The sequence below is a fragment of the Spermophilus citellus genome (assembly GCF_964194105.1).
Source record: "Spermophilus citellus genome assembly, chromosome: 2".
Taxonomy (NCBI): domain Eukaryota; kingdom Metazoa; phylum Chordata; class Mammalia; order Rodentia; family Sciuridae; genus Spermophilus; species Spermophilus citellus.
In genome coordinates this window covers 78,764,333-78,784,480 of record NC_138183.1, presented here as the reverse complement: position 1 = coordinate 78,784,480, position 20,148 = coordinate 78,764,333, and the positions used below count along the sequence as shown (strand labels likewise).

The 20,148-nt window shown below is 37.3% G+C and overlaps 1 protein-coding gene across 7 annotated transcripts in view; it reads left to right on the top strand.

Annotated features, from left to right (window-relative positions):
* Positions 1 to 20,148, top strand: part of PRUNE2 (prune homolog 2 with BCH domain) — a 262,656-nt gene that overhangs the window by 26,619 nt on the left and 215,889 nt on the right. For all 7 annotated transcript variants that reach the window (XR_014020379.1, XM_081278889.1, XM_081278893.1 and 4 more), the window contains exon 2: positions 17,917 to 18,021. Coding sequence is in view for 6 of the 7 variants with exons in the window: in XM_081278889.1 (XP_081135015.1) it covers positions 17,917 to 18,021 (105 nt within the window). In the remaining variant the exon portion in view is untranslated. The remainder of the gene's footprint in view (positions 1 to 17,916; positions 18,022 to 20,148) is intronic.

Sequence of the window (20,148 nt, the reverse complement as noted above, 5' to 3'; positions counted from 1 at the left end):
TCTCTGCTGTCTGCTCAGAACATTGCAAGACTTTGGACTCACAGATGACTAAAACAGGAATCTTGCCCTCAAGTTGCTCACAATTTATGCAGATAGACATGACGACACATTTATAATTTGGAAATCTCTAGCACTGGAAGGTACTGAAAGCCCTGACGTTCTGAAGGTGGGGTAAACAGGAGAGGTTTCACAGAAAGGGTGATGGCTAAGCAGAGCTTTAAAAGAAGAATCAGTTCACTGAGCAGACAAAGAAGAAGGAAATTTTAGGGAAAGGGATCCACCAATGCAAAGACTTGGGAGTTGAAAATCAGGCAAGTGTGGAACAGGTCAGGTGCTCCCTGGCCTGGATAGCTAACACTGAGGTGTGTGTAGGGAAGAAAAACCTGGGAAAAGGCCTCAGTGGTGTTTGTCCATGTCTCCTCCTCCTCCTCCTCCTCCTCCTCCTCCTCCTCCTCCTCCTCCAATCTTGTTTGTTTTAAACACAATTGTTGTATGGATTACTGACAAGAAAGTAGGAGTGTGCATGTGGAACTAGTGTTTTCAAATTTGTTACTCATATTTTGGTGCTAATTTATTACTAATTAATGTAGTCCCAGATGCCATGCTACACCAGTCAGTCCTTTTCCTGATCTCATCCAGTATAGTTAACAGATTTATTTGGCTATAAACTCTTGTTACTCTTTTCCTTTATGTCTTCTTTTAAATTTCATGCATGCTCTGAATCTGGGGGCATTGCTTGAGCCTGCAAATCCTAGCATAATTCCTGTTGTGTTTGAACCAACTTGTTAGAATGTATATGTCTGAGTCCTTTAAATGTTAATTCTAAATTAAGTAATAATGGCAAACAAAGTTTCAGTTATGGGATGGAAAAGAACACTGTCTTTTACCTGTTAAGACTGAACTATGAATGTAGCCCGGATTTTTTTTTTTTTTTTTTTTTTTTTTTACGTTTTCATCTCTTTTAATGTCAGGAAAACTTAATAAAGCTGGTTTGTTAATGATTGTTAGAATCAGTCTTGATAGTTTCTCCTTTTGGATGGTCTGCATGTCTTCTTTTCGTTGATAACCAGAAAAATAAAACCTGACACAAATTCCATGCTTTTTTTTTTTTTAATATTTATTTTTTAGTTTTCAGCGGACACAACATCTTTGTTGGTATGTGGTGATGAGGATCGAACCCGGGCCGCACGCATGCCAGGCGAGCGCGCTACCGCTTGAGCCACATTTCCAGCCCAAATTCCATGCTTTTGCTTACAGTTTTTTTAAGTGGTTTACCAAGAACCCTGTGGATTTCATAGAATAGTATTATTGTTATCTTCCCAGTGTAACAGTTGAGACACTTAGAATATAGACGGACCAAACATTTGTTATAATAATTATACTTTTGATAATTAATACAACTGGTATTTTATGTGACTATTTGGAGACAGTAGGCTCTCCTATCCAAAACAAAACGGTGCCACCACCATAGCAAGCCCTTGAAGTAGTGGTATGCCTTTTGGTATTCATAATTAAAATAACATTTATTTGTACTAATAATGCAGTATCACATCTCCCTAATAGATGTACTGAGCAAGCACTGTGGTGACAAGATAAGTTGCCCTGTTTTGTTCCATATGTCTGTGTTCTAAGTATTCCATAGTTTTAATTGGTTCCCTGCAGAATAACATTTACAAGCATATGGTATGGAAAATGCTGACTGTCTTTGTTATCATGTGTTTTAGTACTTGTGGTGGCCCCGGTTCACTTAGCCTACAAATGTGATTATGAGGTTATTTAATGCACTTTATGGTGTACTTTTTCTTAACCTGTCTACCAAGTGTCAAATACCGTCAACATGGTATATCCAGTAGTCCATTCACATTTGGGCAGGAAACTAATTCAGGAAAGCTTCCCGCATGGGTTTGTGCTGCAAGCTCTTTCTTTCTCTCCTCTCCCCCTGTGCGGGTTTCTCAAGCACTGCCAGGCTGCTTCAATTATGCTGAAGAGGAGGATACACTGTTGGGGGCCCCAAAGAGCCAAGAGGCACAGGAGAGCTCTCGGGCGCCTTGTTTAGGAGATTTACCAGTGATTCCTTGAAAGGGGATTGCAGATTTGAAATTAGACTCATGAATTGAAGAAGGGACCAGCTGTAGTTTTGGATATTAGAGGTACTTTGGTACTTGGGTGGTTTCCTCCGGGAACGCTGTAGCAGAGTACAGCTGAATTATTAATGTTTTTGAGACCATGTGCAATGCTTCTATTTATTTTTTACTTTTTTATTATGGAAAATTTAAAACATATACAAAAATGGAAAGAATTACATAATTAATTTGAAGGTTATTTTTTAAATTTGAAAGTGGATAATTAATGTACCTACATCTTAGTATTTTGATTTCCTGGGGCTGCTGTACGGACTACCCCAAACTGAGTGCCTTAAACAGAAGAAATGTATTGTCTCACAATTCTGGAGCCTAGAAGTTAAAGATCAAGGTGGTGACAGGACCACACTCTTTCTGAAGATGCTCAGGAAGAATCTGTTCCAGGTCTCTCTCCCAGGTTATGGTGGACTTGAGATAATCCTTGGCTTGAAGATGGGCTTCCTCTTGTGTCTTCACATCATTGCCCCTCTGAACATGGCTTCGTGTTCTAATTTCCCCTTCTAGGGTCTATCTAATGAACTCATCTCATTCTATGAATGACACCCCCGGAGTTTTGTGACAGTGAAGTACTTTGCAGTTACTCTTGTTATGTACTGGTTGTTATCTCTTGGGTTAATTTCTCCAGTTAGCTGGGACCTGCCAACCAAGTAGTAGGAAGGACAACCTCCTGACCTGTGGCTCCAACCTTGCCACACCTCGTCTTGGTCTCATTCCATATTTTAGTATCAACACTCCTCTACCAGCACATTCAGAAATCAACCCATTGAAGATTTTTTTTTTTAACATCTTCTCCCTTCTTTCTACTCCGAGACTCTTAATGAATTAAACTATGAGTGAATTTAAAAGTTACTCCTTATTACAAAAAAAATATTGGGGAATCTCACTGTCTTCTTTTGATGAAAATTCATATTTAATATGATGTATGGGGTCTTAGTTGCTAGAGGCTTCTGAAAAAGAAACACAAACCAACCAACAAAAACAATTTGGGAGGGGGGGCACAGGGCAGGATTTCGATTTGTTAATGGAGATAAACAACACTTTCTTAATTTGAGGTCACTGCTAAAATGTTATTACTCCTTCTGGTTCTCAAATCATGGATTCACTTACCCAATTGCTATTTAGAGAGTGATTGATGATATTTATAATATGGCTATTTGTTTCTGTATGGTAAAAAGGCTTCCAATCTATCCGGTATACAGTGGGTTTGCATTGTTATAAGGTGGAAGTGTTAGGTCACTGATTGTTCCAGATACAGGGAATTTTTAGAGCAGACACCACAATATCAAGAAATTGATGTACAATATTCTCATTGCTGTTGGGGTTCTAGATTCCTGCTAAGGAAATTACTTAGAAAGAGCCCTATCTTAAGGAAAATAAAATGGTAAGGAAATTTTGAGTCTTTAATTCATTATTGAACGTAGCTATCAGCCCTAATGAACAAAGATTTATTCTACAAAATGAGTAAAAAGTTTAAAATGTCATGTATTTAAAAGATGCTTATTACAGAGAGAGTTCTTAGTGCTCTGATGCATTTTAAATATGTGTTATTAAGGTTTCTCTAGTATTTTAAAAATTTTCTCATTTTTTTCAATCTTTAGACGTCTTTTTAATTGGTAGTCCAATAAAAAAAATTTTTAAAAATCTTCCTTTAATATAACAGCTTTCTTTTTTCAGGTAATTGATTTATTTAGAACATCAAAGCTGAAAAGCTTGTTCTAAGAATTGTGTATTGAAAGTATTTTATATAAATCTAATTGGTTAATTATCCACTTTCAAATTTAAAAAATAACCTTCAAATTAATATTGAAAATATTCCAATTGAGGAGCTCTTTTGGAACTTCAAGCAATTCTCTCGATAGGAGAGAGCAGATAAAGGGAAAATGTTTGGATGACTGAAAAATAGGTTATTTGCTGCTTAGAATCATAAAATCGTATTATTCCAATATGGAAAGGATATGATCCTTAGTAGACTTGAAACTTTTATTGGGAAAGTTTGTTCTTTTCAGAACATGGTACTCAGTTAATGTCAGTATGCTTATGCTTTAAAAATATCATGTATGTATTTCTGTATTCTTCATCTTTTTCTACATTCTATTACACTTCCTGTGTCACAAAATGTGAATTTTATAAACCTTCATTGCAGTTCGCAAAATAATTTGCAAAACATATATATGTGTGTGTGTGTGTATGTGTATGTGTATACACATACACTCACACACATACAGATGTACATATAGATAGATACAGAGAAAGAGAGAGAGGGAATATGAGCATTAGAGGTCACCTTGAAGGTGAGAGTTCTTCTGTCACTGAAAAACACACAGTGTAATAAATAATGGCATCATTAAAAACTGTCATCTTTGCAGAGTACAGTAATGGCCCCGAACATCCCTTACACATTTCCCTGTGAACCTGCCTAAGTGCACCAGACTGGAAACTCTTCTCCTCCTGCCTGCGTCTAGCCGCTTATCTATACATTACTGTCATGTCTGAGTGGGTTTCAGACACGCCAGGTGTGTGGTGTCACAGGCCTGACGTCTGTTCAAAATACAGACATTTACACTCGTGAGTATTAAAGCAATAGATCTTCAGATGACAGCAGAAAGCTGACTGCAGGAAAGCAAAGCTTTGGGGAGAGCCTTCGGAGCGCATCTTGGCTTGTTCACGGGGAGAGAAGACCTGACTAATTAGCTCCAGCCTCCTAACCCAAAGGAGCAGAAATAATTAAAGTAACTGGAGCAACCTGTGTCACATAGTGAGAGCCACGGAAGGGACAGTGCACCTAGATTCTGATCTTAACCCTGCTCACAGAAGAAAGTGATGGAAACTTGGTGAGAGGAGCAGAAGACTTTTTGTTTTTTCTTTTGCACACAGATGCATTAAAGAAAAATTCAGGTATTTATAAATCACAATTTTTTCAATAAAAATAAAAATAGAGGGAAATTTCTGCAATTTATACCAACTTTAGAGAAAAATAACAGCAAAAATTGGAGTTGTTTATTAAAATATTAAAATCCAGGGTACACTTAAGAAGTAGTATGTACATATTTTTCTGATTGTTATTATGTTTTGAGTCTGGGGAGTTGGCTGTTCCCCAAACCTGGCAGAGGTCCTTGGTGCAGATGCTGCTAGGATTGTGTAAAGGTGGGTGGGCTTCTGTCTTACGAAATTCCCTAATAGGTGTTCATATTAATATTACTTCCTTTGTATTCCTTGTATTGGTCAGCTTCATGTCACCATAACAAAAACCTAAGACAATCAACTTATAAAGAGAAAAGATTTATTTTGGTTTATAGTTTTGGAGGTTTCAGTCCAACATTGGTTGGCCCCGTTGTTTTGGGGCCAGCAGTGGCACATCATGGCTGAGAGTGTGTGGTAGAGTGGTGCCACTCATTTCATGGTAGGGACTCAAAAAGAGAGGAAGAGGAAGGGGCTGAGGTCCACTATCCACTTCAAGGGCGTGCCCTCAGTGACCCAAAGGCCTCCCACTAGGTCCCACCCTCTCCCATAACACCACCTTATGGGGACCAAGCTTTTACCACATGGACCTGGGGGACACTTAAGAACCAAACTACATAATCACCTCCTTCCAGGAGTTACTAGTAAGGGTGCACGCCATAACCAGAGTTGTGCACAGACCCGGGAGCACGTTGGAACACTACAAAGCATCTATCAGCACACATCTGCACAGAGATGAGCCATTTCTTTCTCAGAAGTTTCTGAATTCTTAGCAAAGGACCTTGAAACTATGTTTGGAAGGGTGGAAAAAGATGGGTAAATTAAGGAAGTCTGAAGAGCATGAAGATTTTGTTATCTTGTATCACTTTGTTTCTGTTCTTAAGTTTCTGTAATAGTCCTTCATAGACACTAAGTGTAGATCACAAATACACTGCTTCATACTACCTTGTCTATTGATATATAATTTTTAAAAAGCAGGCATAGTTGTGCATGCCTGAAATACCAGTGGCTTGGGAGGCTGAGGCGGGAGGATCATGAGTTCAAGACCAGCCTCAGTTACTTAGTGAGGCCCTAAGCAACTCAGCAAGATCCTGTCTCTAACTATAATATAAAAAAAAGGGCTGGAGATGTGGCTCGGTGTTTAAGCTCCCCTGGGTTCAATCTCCTGGTACCAAAAAACCCAAAAAACATTTTATAAGGAACCCTGTATATAGGGTGCATTTCTTTTACATAGAAGAAAGTGACAAGCAGAAGATCTAAGTGCTGTAGTGAATCAAGATTGAAATAATAATTGGGGCTATTTCTCCACTCATTACAAATGTTTTTTTTTTAACTTAATTTGTAGCCAGGATGAACATTTGGAGACATGTACTGAAATAACATTAGGTTGTCAAGATTAAGAGGGGGAAAGACTAAAGCATAAGAAAAGCCAAGTGAAGCTCAAATTCTTGATTTTCCTCAGTTATATATATATATATATTTTTTATACTAAACCAACCTGGTAGCCCTTGGAAGTAAGTTCTTTTTTTTTTTTTTTTTTTAAGAGATAACATAGGGGACTCTGATTGGATTATGTCAGGGTGGAAGGTGACAGCTCTGTGTGGCCTGGGATTGCTTTTGTTGTGTACTGATGGCATCTCTCAAAAGCTCTTCTCTTCACCTCTTTCTGTAAGGTGAAGGGTGAAACAGAGCACCCCACCTGCTCCAACAAGCGTGAGAGTTTGTGGGAGGGCATGGAGTCTAGGCCTGAAGGAGAAGGGCACAGGAGGTGGGAGGCAGACCCTTGACCTACTCTACTCCCAGCCTTGTCTACAGCTGCCCACGAACTTGGAATCTGGGCTCCTGTTTATTGCTTGGATTTGTTCTCTCAACAAATATTTAAGTGAATCTTTTTACCAGGCACAATCCTAAGTGCTGATTCAACTCTATAGATCGAAACCAAAGACTTGATCTGAATAGCTGCCAAGGGTGTGTCCTCAAGGGCCCAGGCTTGGCATAAAGCCTCAGAGAGAAGGGGTTTTCTCCCTCCTTCCCAGTCCTGCCTTCCTTCCTCCAGTCTGTTCTTTGCCTTTCCTTCCCTCTCTCCTTCCCTTCTTCCCTTCTGTGAGAAACATGTTCATCTGTCCAAACCTAAAGAACTCAGAGACACAGGTACAGCATAAAAGCAAGGCTTGACTTTAATGACGGTCTTGTAAGATCTGATGCCTGGTGGTCAGGCACACCCAAGGTACAACACCTCTTATCCCCTAGAGCTCAAGGTCCTCCCCTGGTTCCTCATTGGCTGAGTACTATGGAGTGCAAGATCCTCTGGTTTTACTGTCTCCTATTGGGTTATTTAAAGAAATAGACTTGGTTGTCTCCACCTCCCTTGTGGCGAGATGTCCCGAGACTGGGTGCCTTTTGGTGGTACACAGTTTAGCTCTGTTGGTTGTGTCCCTTCCTTCTCACTTTCTGTTTGTCAAGAGACTGTGAATCTTTACGCTCACATGTTAACTGCTTGTGACTTTCCACCCTGCTCTCCCCTCCTGCTGCCTTTCTTAACTTCCAAGTCATTTTACATTTATAGCTAAATACCGTATTCTGAAAATGGACCACTGGACTTTGTATTTCTCACATTTTCATCCTTTTTCTTTTCCTCTTTCTAAAACCTCTTTGCTCTGCACCCCCCCCCCCACTGCCCAAACCAGGCTCTCTGAGGTAGGTTTTTTTTTTTAATTTAACTTGAAATATATATATATATATATATATATATATATATATATATATATATATATATTTTTTTTTTTTTCCCCCAAATATACACCACAGAGAGGTCTAAAAGGACTCCATACGCCCATCTCTCACCTTCAAAAATTTTAAAGAAAAGGGCTCAATGTGAATTGAATATTCAACAACTCTGGGCAGTGAAGTTGTGTGTCTTATTGTCATCCTATTCAACTGTATGTAGGAAGTTTTTTGAACCTTACAACATATTTCCCACATTTGCCAACTAAGAGACATGCATAACTGTAAATTCTCAAAGACACCATGGGAAGCTCAGAAATTCCTTAGAAACCACTGTGTGTAAAACGATTGCCTGCGGGTATAAACTCTAATATCTCTGATTATTAATACAGTTGATGTGCTTGTTGTTTTGAAATTATTTAAAATTGAATTTTAGAATTGCTTTATACTGGGCATCCATTAATCACCCAAATATTGGAGGACAGAGGTGAGTAACACTTGTTGTCTAACTACAATTATGCCCTTCTAAGGTGGTTATGGATGTATACTTTTGGGCCTAGGTTTTACATACAGGTACTAATGGCAAATCACATTTTGATTGAATTTAGAGCATCCCTGTTCACATTGCTTGAGACATTTAAAAATAAATTATTACAACTGTTATGACTTCAGAATAACTTATCTGTAAGTTTGAATAATGGACAGATTGAGAAGTCAAGTATCTTAAATTTTGAGAGGAAAGAGGAAAATATGCAATGACATAATATTCATGCAAATCTTTTACTTTATAAAACCACTTGAGGCCAGAGATTCAGCATCAGAGATCCAGTTCCACTAGCTGGTGGCTCCTTTGTGATCACAGCTGGAACCTTTGTCCCCAAGACTTCCTACAGCAAGCAGCGTTCTGGACATTGTAGATGCTCAACTCAGCATTGTTAGTGAACAACAGTGTCAGATACAATATGGGGGCAGAGGAGAGTTGTCAACTTTTCTTCATCCCTTTCTCATGTTCTTAAAAATAAAAGTTTTGTGGAATAACACTTTGTTAATAACACAAAAGGAAAAATATTAAGTAACCATTTCCCTCTCACACTTAATAGACTCTCATTTGGTGGTGGATACGCTCTTTCTCTAAACATGCACACACACACACACACACACCAGAGCACTGTGACGTGTGTTCTGCCTACCTCATGGTGTGAATTTCTTTTGGGAACTCTTTTTGAGTGCATTCTTTCAATATATGTATTTATTTATGAATTTTATTCATGTTTACTATACGAGCATATAATACACATTATAAAACATATTCTAAAAAACAGAATATTTTAAAGAACAAGATAAATCAATCAGGCATAATGTCGCATTCCTGTAATCCCAGTGGCTTGGGAGGCTGAGGCAGGAGTTCAAAGCCAGCCTCAGCAAAAGCTAGGCACTAAGCAACTCAATGAGACCCTGTCTGTAAATAAAATACAAAATAGGGATGGCTCAGTGGTCGAATGTCCCTGAGTTCAATTCCAGGTACCAAAAAATAAAAAAAAAAAAAAGAAAGAAAAAGATAAATCAGAGTTGTTTCTTTCTTCACTCTGAGGTGTCTTAACTACTTCACTCTGGAAGTGAAGGGTTGTTGAAGGGTTTGAACTCTACTAACTTTAAACTTCTATAAATCTGAATATTATGATCTTAGCAATTCTCTCTGAAATTGTACTTGGTCTAGAGCACATAAACAGTCCTTTCTAAAACTCAATTTCAGGAATTTTCTTTAGTGAACAGGAGCCCCATGGTCCTTAGTTGCTTATCCTGAGTTCTCTTTGAGGGGATGTTTCTGAAACTTGGCTGCTCATGAGAATCAGGTTTAATTTCTTGCTAATCTGATGGAGAAAACACTATTTTATTGTTGGTTTTATTTGCAATTCTATGACTGGTAATAAGGTTAAATGCCTTTTCCTGTGTTTATTTCTTTCTGATAATTATCCCATTCACATCTTTTACCTATTATTCTCATAGGTTGTTTGCCTTTTTTAAAATCAATAGGTACAAATTTTTTGCATGTTAGAAATGCTGTCCTTTAAATGACAAGAAGGTGCAAATATTATGCAAATAATATCTTCCATTGTGTTGTTTATCTTTTTTCATTCTTTTGGTACTGTTGTCCTAAGGAAATTTCACTATGTTTAAAAACTAATAATTTTATATTCAACATCTTACATTTAATATTGTTGTTTTATTATTTTGACATGAGGCAAAACAGAAGAATAAACATTCCAGTCAAGAGCTAGGATACCTAGGCTGTTCTTTAGCAGGGTCTAGAGTGCATTTTTTGAAACTTTGTCCAGCAGTAGAGTATGTAGATTGTGGAAAATATGGCACAGAGTGTGCTCAGCCCTTTAGTACTCAAAATGATAATGCCATATTAAATAATGCATACTTATTGCATCTTAATGTAATCTATTGAACAAGTTGTTCCATAGATGCCCAAGGCCAGAAAACAAAGTAGTGGATTATTGACATTACCAAAGTTGAATATGTTAGTAATATTTAATAGTTTATTCAGCAATAATAATAGGATTAACATCCTGAAAGGCATGTAGAAAAAAAAATAAAGACAATAAATTTTGGGGAGTAGTACCAGGGATCTAATTCAGGGGCACTGGACCACTGAGTCACACCCCCAGTCCTGTTTTGTATTTTATTTAGAGATAAGATCTTACTCCATTGCTTAGTGTCTCACTTTTGCTGAGGCTAGCTTTGAACCTCAGCCTCCCGAGTGGCTGGGATTACAGGTGTGGGTCACTGTGCCAGGCTGAAAACAATAAAATTTTGTGTCCATATGAAAAAAAAATGACCTGAAGCACTCATCTTAAGCAATCATAATAAATACAAATCAAACAACATTAAGATACTATTTTACCTCTCAACATGATAATGCTTAAGTTGAAGATTTGAGAATTAAGTATTTCTGTGAGAATGAAAATTTCTGCAACCTTTCCTGTGAGCATTAAAATACTAGCATTTTTTGACCTAGAAATTTAAAATTCAAGAGTTTATTCTGTAGAAATAATTAGGAATGGACACAAAAATATTATCTTCCAACTATCCACTATGGCCTTATTTATACCAATAGAAATGAAAATGAATCTCTAAGAATTGATGATCAACTAGATAAAGTATGATGATCCACATTAAGTAATAGCATTAAATATAATATTTATTATTTTTTCATTCATTGTTTTTGGTAGTTACCCAGCCCGAACAGTGTGCTAAGCACTGACCTGGTGACTGGAGTTATTCAAGCAAGCATAAGTTACCCCTGGCCATTTGATATTTATATTTTAGAATTTTAACAGAATAGAATGTTAGTAAGTTTATAAAGAGAGTTAAACTGTATATAATACAGCATTGCAAAAGAATACTCATATAGGACTTTTTAAAAAGATTAGAAGGAATTCATTAAGTATTCATAGTGATTAACTGTGGGAATTGAGGATTTTTCCCTTTGTAAGTTTCCACATTTTCCAAATGTTTTCTAATGTGCATATTTTTTAATAAAGTAATTAATGTTAAACCTTAGGTAATGTTATGGTTTAGGTATGAGGTATCCCCCAAAAGATCATGTGTAAAAGAATGCAAGAATTTTCAGAGGTGAAAAGGATTAGATTATGACTTGTAACCTTATCAGTGGATTAATTTACTTGTATATTAACTGGCTGCTAAATGTAGGCAGGTAGGGTGTGGTTAGAGGAAGTAGGTCACTGGGGGTGTGCCTTTGGGGTTTATATTTTTTTACTTTTTATTTTTTCAGTACCAGAGATTGAATCCTGGGGCATTTAACCACTGAGTTACAGCCCCAGTCTTTTTTATTTCATGGAAGATAAGGATTTGGGGGTCCAGCCCTGACTTTTGGAGGATGATGTTATAGAGGGAAAAAATATTTCTGCCTCCAAAATTGTCCTTTGAGGCCACAGAGAATCTTCAACAAAAATATGAAAAAATTCAATGTTCTCAGTAAAATAGCAATCCTTACCCATGTTATTACTATGATCCAGAAGAAATATAAAATATAAACCATAATTGAGGTCACTCCATTTGCGAATATTTTGTTCTCAAGATTGGCAGTAAACAGATCAGGAAACATGGATTTAGCTGAGAAGCAAAGGAGTGGTTGGGTATCCAATGTCCAGGGCTCCAGGAAACACCTGGCCTGAAGGAAACTTGGGGACCACCCAGCTCATCCAGGAAGGGCCTCAGGCAATACTTGGGTTTAGGCTTTGGCTTCCACATCACCCACCCACAGTGGCCTCTTGCAGTGAAAATACAGAAGGAGACCCAAGGCAAAACACAGATGATAACTGGATTTGGTTAGATTGACCCCCATCCCTTCTTTCCCAAGTAAGAGAAATTGAAAAAAATTAAGAGAAGACATTCTTCGGTTTGGCAAAAAGAGGCTGAGGAAAAAATACTGAGGTTGGTTGGAAAGGTAGTGCTAAAAGTTCTGAGGTGTCCTAAGTTCAATTACAAGGGAGGAGGATAAAGGAGAGCAGCAATAAGAAACGTTCACAATTTGGGGGTGGAAGCAATAAAAAGATTGTGTCACATTCCTGAATGTATGTTGGAACCTTGACTTAAATCCCTCATAGCTGACTACCGGGGCCATACTGCCCTGTTTATGTGCAGACCCTTGGGGCAGCAAGTACCTGTTATAGACAGTCCTCCTAACCCCAAACCTTCCCTGCCTCATGTATCCTGTGCCTCTTGTCTGTAGCTAATGTAAGTTTTGTGTAAACAATTTATGCTTTTCTTCTGTGACTTTACATCTTGTAAACACTCCTGGCCCTAGGCCTGGGGGACACATTGCTAACTGCTATCTACACCTGCTCTTAGTAGTCTAGAAACTTGTTCCGGGACCTGGTCCTTTTCTGGGTAGCATCTGAAACAGCTCAATCAACTCTGTTCTTTGAGAGATTCCTTGGTCTCAAGAGTTTTGGTTCAATAGTGTTACATAAGTTTATCCGAATTGACTAAGTTTCAGTTTTTATCAGGAAGTAAGACAATTCAATTACCTCATTGTCCTTTTCAAGCTTATTATTGAAAACCTTTGTCTTTTCCTAATTCGTTTGTTTATATTCATGTACTAGGTCACCATTACATTATGACATTTATGAGAAAATTCAATATAAAACATCTCTGTCCCAAATTTATAGATTTTGGTAAATGCTTTTGTTTTTACAAACGACCTGAGGTACATCTCTCAGAAGAAACCAATTATGGTATCCTAGTCACTTATTATTGTTTATTGATTAACTGTTAGAATGAATCTCAATGGGGTGGTCAGGTCAGAGCACCCTATTTGACATTATAGGGATTTTTTTTAAAAGGCACCTATGTTGTTTCAAGAAATTCTGTTATATACATATTTGTGAATGCACAATTGTTACTATTTAGCTATTAAAATTGTTCAAGGCAAAAGGTTAAGTCTCTAAAGGGTAGAAAACAGAAGCACCCAATTTTTGTAAAATATGTGTTAGTATATATGCATGAATTATAAAATGTGCCATAATCAATAATATGTTAACAGTAGTTAGTTATCTTTGCATTATTGTTTTTGTTTTGTTTTGTTTTCCTTTGGGTACTGTGGATTGAACTCCTGGGCACTCAACCACTGAGCCACATCCCCAGCCCTATTTTGTATTTTATTTAGAGACATGGTCTCACTGAGTTCTTAGTGCCTAGCTTTTGCTGAGGCTGGCTTGGAATTCAAGATCTTTCTGCCTCAGTGTCCTGAGCTGCTGGGATTAACAGGCGTGCACCACTGTGCCTGGTGCTTTATTGGTTTTTATTGTGCCTAATTATTACAATGGCATATATTGCTTATCAGAAAAAAAAATTAAAAGTAGGGAATAGAGGATAAAATACAAGAATTTCAATTGGTACAGAAATTGCTGTATTCTGGGACCCTCACATGAAGTGTTTCCTTCTTTGCCTTTTAAACTTTCAGTTGATGTCCTTTGATCCCAGCACTACCATTTCCCTCTGGGTTCCAGACATTCTCCAGGTAGTGATAAGGTTAGAAATTCAGGAGATCAGGAGTTATCAAAATTATCTTAATCTCAGAGCATCTTGTTTATTTAACTGTGTGACTTTATCTGTATGCAAAGAGCTGATCTGAGGCACTGGGCATCTCCACCGCTCTCTTTGGTCCTTGCTACTTACTTGGCTGTGTAAATGTCTCATGCCCTGTCTTTCCTGGGGATTGTGGCAGGTGTGGATCTAAGTCCAACAGGTTGTAAGCAGCATGTAAGCATTCCTGCAGCCCATTCTTTGAGTCTTCGGATGCAGAATCATGGCAGCCACAGCTGCATAGGTCTCCTGGGGAAGAACTGGACGCTTCTCTGTTCCACCCCATAGTCAGCCACCTGGAGCAAAGACACTCTTCTTGACTTAGAGTTAGTAAGTTCCTGAGGGAGCACTGGCTCAAATGCCACTCTTTTATAAGTCTAGCTTTCTTTGGAGGCTTCTTTTTCTCTCATTCCTTTGTTTATTGATTAGAAATGAGGGACTAAGAAATGTGCTCTGCATTAGTGAGTGAGGAAGATGTTCTCCAACTTCTGTGAGGTTTGCCTGCAATGCTTTTGAAACAAAATTCATTTCAATTATTTTTTTAATATTTATTTTTGTTGCAGTTGGACACAATACCTTTATTTTATTTATTTATTTTTATGTGGTGCTGAGGATCAAACCCAGGGCCTCACACGTGCTAGGCCAGTGCTCTACCACTGAGCTCCTTCCCCTCAATTAATTCTTTTTGGAAAATGTTCAAAGAATTTTTTAAGAAGGGGGAAGTAGGGAAGATGTATTGAGAAATCATAATATAACTGTATTGCAAGTGTTCTTTGATTAAGACATTTATTATGGGATGTTAAATGTGAAAAGTTATAGGCAAAGGCAACTTTTTTTGAGAGTGTAAAATTATGAAAAAGCTGATTTATTTCAGGGCCCTAGAAGCCTCTTTCTAATCAGTTCTTCTTTTTTTCTGTGGGTGAGTTTGAAAGTACTTTTGCCTAACAAGTGCAGCTCTCTTGAATGAACAGTTAAATCTGAATGTGTAGGCATTTTTTAGAAAGAGATCTGAATGTCAGTAAGGAGTCTCATTTTATCAGCACATAGGATTATACTCTGAAAACATATTAAAATCATGATCTGTAAAACTGGCATGTTCAATATATTTTTAATACATTGATTAAAGAAGATTCTGACAATCTACTTGGAAATGTATCTAGATGGCAAAGCAGTGCAGTATCTATTTCATCCATTCTTAGCGTTTTATTTTTGGGGGTATACTAGAAATCGAACTCAGGGACACTTGACCACTGAGCCACATCCCCAGCCCTATTTTGTATTTAATTTAGAGATAGGGTCTCACTGAGTTGCTTAGTGCCTCACCATTGCTGAGGCTGGCCTTGAACTTGTGATCCTCTTGCCTCAGCCTCCTGAGCTGCTGGGATTACAGATGTGTGCCATCTTGCCAGCATGATGGCACATTTAAATGGAGGCAGGTGGTGGGAGAAGACAGTGTTGGAGCCCCAGAAAAGTGGCTTCCATTGCCAATGGCAAATGTGGACAAATGACATTGGAAGAGGCCATGATATGAACTATATGTGGGAAGAAGGGCAATTGGAAGAGAATTGAGAGACCATGAACATGTGGCACCAGGGAGAATCTTCAAAATTTTGCAGCAGGATCTGCTCTGGCTTTGACCTACAAGATGATATGTATTTTCTTTTTTTTTTTTTTTTTCATTAAATGAAGAGGAATATATCATAATATTCATAGACTGTTCCTGAGTTGTGAGAATTGTATTAGCTTTGGGCCCGCAAACCTTATTTAGCTCTTTTGTTATCCTAAGTAATAAGTGAGCTTGGGCTTGGAAATGGATTGTGGCACAAATTGCACCTCCCCCGCCTCACATCTTCTTTTGAGAAAGTTAGGATTGTGTGGGGGAATGATCAAGCCTAGATAAGAACACAAATAGGTCAGTAAGTTTGATGCTGTAAAGGTCTGAAGCCTTGCTGTGTTTAGCATGCATATTTAGCACTCTCTCTTATCACTCAGTTCCCATGCTCACTCACTGTGACTTTGCTGAAGTCACAGTGGCCTTGAGGAGTGGTTAGTGCAGGACAGAGGAGACCACGCTCCCTGCTGCAGGCCATGGGTTCTGTAAACAATGCTGGCTCCAACACAGACTCCTCTGACCTATAAAAAGTGTTGTTGATCTTCTTACTGTCTGTCTCATAAGATTTGGGAGGAGAAATGACGTAATGTCTACTTAGATCTCTGAGCTTCTCGGAAGAACAGCATTTACAGTAATATGATTTCCTAATGCATTTGTATGTGTCATAATGGAGTCTGACTCCATTTACCGAAATTTCTTTAGGTGCTCCTAGAATATGTGACTCTTGATTTTGGGAGCTGGACCTAGATAAGAACCTCACAGGATACTCAGCCAAGTGAGTCGGCTATACATTTATGATGTCAGAGAAGGAAGCTGGGGAATGTGGGAATGGGAGCTAGATTTGGTGGTTATGAGGGACAGTTATAATTATCTTCAGAGAGTTTATCCCATACTTTAAATCATGGTGGGGATTTTTTTTCTGAGAACCAAAATCTTAATATTTTTAAAAAGTGCTCTTTAAATTTGTAAATATGGCATATTGGGTGACTCACCGGCAGCGTCCATCCTGCATCTTAGTTTATGACACAGTCTAATCCAGCCTTCTTCCAGATTTACCTATTTTTCCTTAAGCCAAAACCTAGTTGTTTAGTAACTTGTTTCTGACTCTGATACCAGCAATTGCATGTACATACTAACAAATTTCTAGATCTATTTGTAAAATACCTAGTAGCTTATTAAATCATGCTTTATTTTTGTTCTGTACATAAAAATTAAGTCTTTTCTATGAAAGTGGTCATGATGAGTCTAACCTTTTACATGAACTTTTGGAGCTTTATTACAACTAGGTTGGTTTTCTAGTCATTCCTAAACAGAGAGGTTAAAACAAATGGTGAAAAGTGAGGGAAGTATTTCCATGTGTTGTCTCTAATATACTATAAAGATATTAAATTATGGTATAGCTGTCCCTATTGAGCTGTTTCACTATGGAATTTTCTAGAATCAGTTGGTTCTTTGAATGTTTCAAAAGAATGCCAGCCTCCTATAAAGGAGTTTTAAGTAACTATTGAGTTAGTTGACCAGGAAAAATTCCGTATCTGTTCACTTCCAGAGAGGGGACTAAATATATTTTCTAAGAACAGTTACAGTAATTTGTGTATTTTGAATGATGATACTAATCATATTCCTTTTTCTGAGTGAGGAAAGTGCTATCATCACTAAATAACAATGCATAGACAGTATCCTGTCACCCAAAATGTGACATGAAAGTGTACCTCAACAGCTTCTGTGTTTGATTATGTCACATGCCAGGGAGATTATATATATATATATATATATATATATGTGTGTGTGTGTGTGTGTGTGTAACTGTGCTTTTTTCTTATATCAAGAATAATGACTAGGGCTGGGGATGTGGCTCAAGTGGTAGCGCACTCACCTAGCATGTGTGAGGCACTGAGTTCGATTCTCAGCACCACATAAAAACAAAATAAAGATATTGTGTCCACTAAAACTAAAGAATAAATATTGAAAAAAGAATAATGTCTAATATAAGGAAATAATAATGGAATTCTATGCAACTCATCCTAAATGTATAGGATCTCTTAGTAAATGTAAAATGTATAATGATCTTTTACTAAAAAATTACAACTCAGAAATACACGTCAAATGAAGTGAAATTGTGGATAATCATAATAAAGCTACACTTTCTCATCCTGACAATTTATTGGTTGGAGTGAACATTTTGGAATGTTGAACATGTTGTACAGATTTTATGCTCCCATGTAAGAAGTCATGGTAAATGGAGACTTTCTGCCATAGTATATGAATGTAGATAAAGCACACTTTTAAAAAAAACTGAAATTTTTCCTCTTTCTGTTGACTTCTGCAAGTTGAATTGTGACATTTTATTTAAATTTGTTTCAGAATCGAAGCAAACGCTTGGAGAAGGTTCATGTGGTCATTGGCCCCAAATCATGTGACCTGGATTCTCTCATTTCTGCCTTTACCTATGCTTACTTTCTAGACAAGGTGAGAGGAAGGAGAATTATGTCTTTTATACTTGAATTATTATATACCTTTAAAGAATGTGCATTTTCTAGGAAAAAAGGGAAGCTATTAACTTAATTTTCTATGTTCTGGCTTATTTTTGCAGAGAATGAGATATTATAATCCACAAATCAGCAACCATTGAAGCAGCACCAACTATATGTTAACTATTGTTTTAGGTATCCCTTACTACTATCTTCATAAAACCTTGCTTCAGGTTTCAAATAAAACCTGTTTTCAAATAAAAAATTAAAATGTTTATAATAATCTATTACATTTATAGGAATTCAGAACTAACAATATAAGGACCAGATTTTTTTTAAATTTTCTTTTGTCTCTACCCTTGGAGGTAGAAAAATATGTATGAAATAACTTTCATGAAGATTACATGAAGTGCAGAGAATACTGGCTGGCATTTCTAGAGGCAAAAGGACTCCATGTCAAATGTACATTTGATAAGTCCTTGTTCAGTTTTGCCTTTTAGACCTGATTTTGTACACCATGGTCATCCTCAGTAAAGATGAACTCTCTTGAGGGGGCAGCTTTTTCCTCTATGAAACACAAACACACCTGGTAAAGTAGAAAAGACCTTTCAATAAATTGTTTAAAAGTTTTCTTTCCATAAAATTCATCAGCTCCTGATACTCTTTATTGCCTTAAAGCCTGTTTGGATGTTTGGATGCTATTTCCAAAAATCTCACACAATTTTTAATTTTCCAGAGTCTGGTTTGTTTTATTCCAATTTTGTTTGGATCTTTGGCCCCTGACAGTATGCATAGCTGATCTAGAGTGATTTAAATTCACATGAAACCCAGTCTTCCAGAATGAGCTGTGGGTGGCAAGAACTGCTTTAGGGCAGCAGCTGATGAAAATGATGGGTAAAATATTCTGATCTCTACATGTGGGCTCTCTATCAAATTTGTCTTAAAATTTGTTGAACTTTACAGCAGAGATTAATTGGTATGAGGAGATAAATGTGCCTGTGTAAGACATGCATTTTAAACACTAACTTTATTAAGTGGGTTTTTTGACTTCCAAAAAAACCTGTCACTTGTTTAGAGAACATACAGTTGACTGAACTGGATTGATGTTTAGACTTCTAATGGCATGGAATTTTAAGAAAATTATATAATAATAACACCACCACTAATAGCTACAATGTTTTGAATGAATATAATGATATCCAACGAAAGAGGTGGGAAGAATAATTGTGAGAGATAAAATATATAAAGAGACTAACAATTGTGCTCTTCTTTGAAGCCTTGCCACCATAGGAACAAATGTGGAATCACCTAAGAGACAGATACTGGGAATTCTATTGTGTTTCTCTGCATTGTCTTAGTTTACTGGGCCCAGGCCCTAATAGTGGTCTATACCTCCATTAAAATTTTCCTGAGATCCTTATACTCCCTCTCAGAGTGTTAACATTTGGCATAAATGTAGGGCTTTGTAGCTTCCTGTGTATTATCCCATTTATATCTTTCTCATTATGGTAATTGAGCCCCATTCTACAGATAGGAAAAACAGAGGCTCAGAGGAAAAAAGGCTTTCTCCAATTCACACAGCAGAGGCTGGGGCTGGAACCTAGTTCTTCTGACTCCAACTTCAGAATAGGTACTTCCAGGATAGGCTCAGACTATGCTCTTGACTCATGTATTGGTTCCTTTCTCTATTTCATTATTAGGAGTTAGAGATAACTCTCAATGAATTAGAAAAACTAATTTGCCATCCAGGTATTGCTAATGATTATTATCTTACCTGCAATAGGTAAGAAAACCCCACTTTTTTGGAGGAGGTTTGTGCTTTGTGTACTGTAGTAGTGGTTGGCTCCTTTGTTTCATTCAATGAATGTTTATTAGGTGTTTACTAGAGCCAGACTGTTTTATGTACTGGAAAGCATGATGGGACAAAGCAGTCTAAAAGTTCTGCCTTCGTAATGCTAGAAAGGGGAGACAGATGACAAGCTTGTGACAGAACTGGTGAGATATAAGAATAAAGACTGCAGAAATCTGATGTTACCAAGCCCTACATGCTTCTAATGATAATGATAAGATTTATTGCTCTTTACTCATAAGATAACACACCTTTATTTTTTAAACATTCTTATAG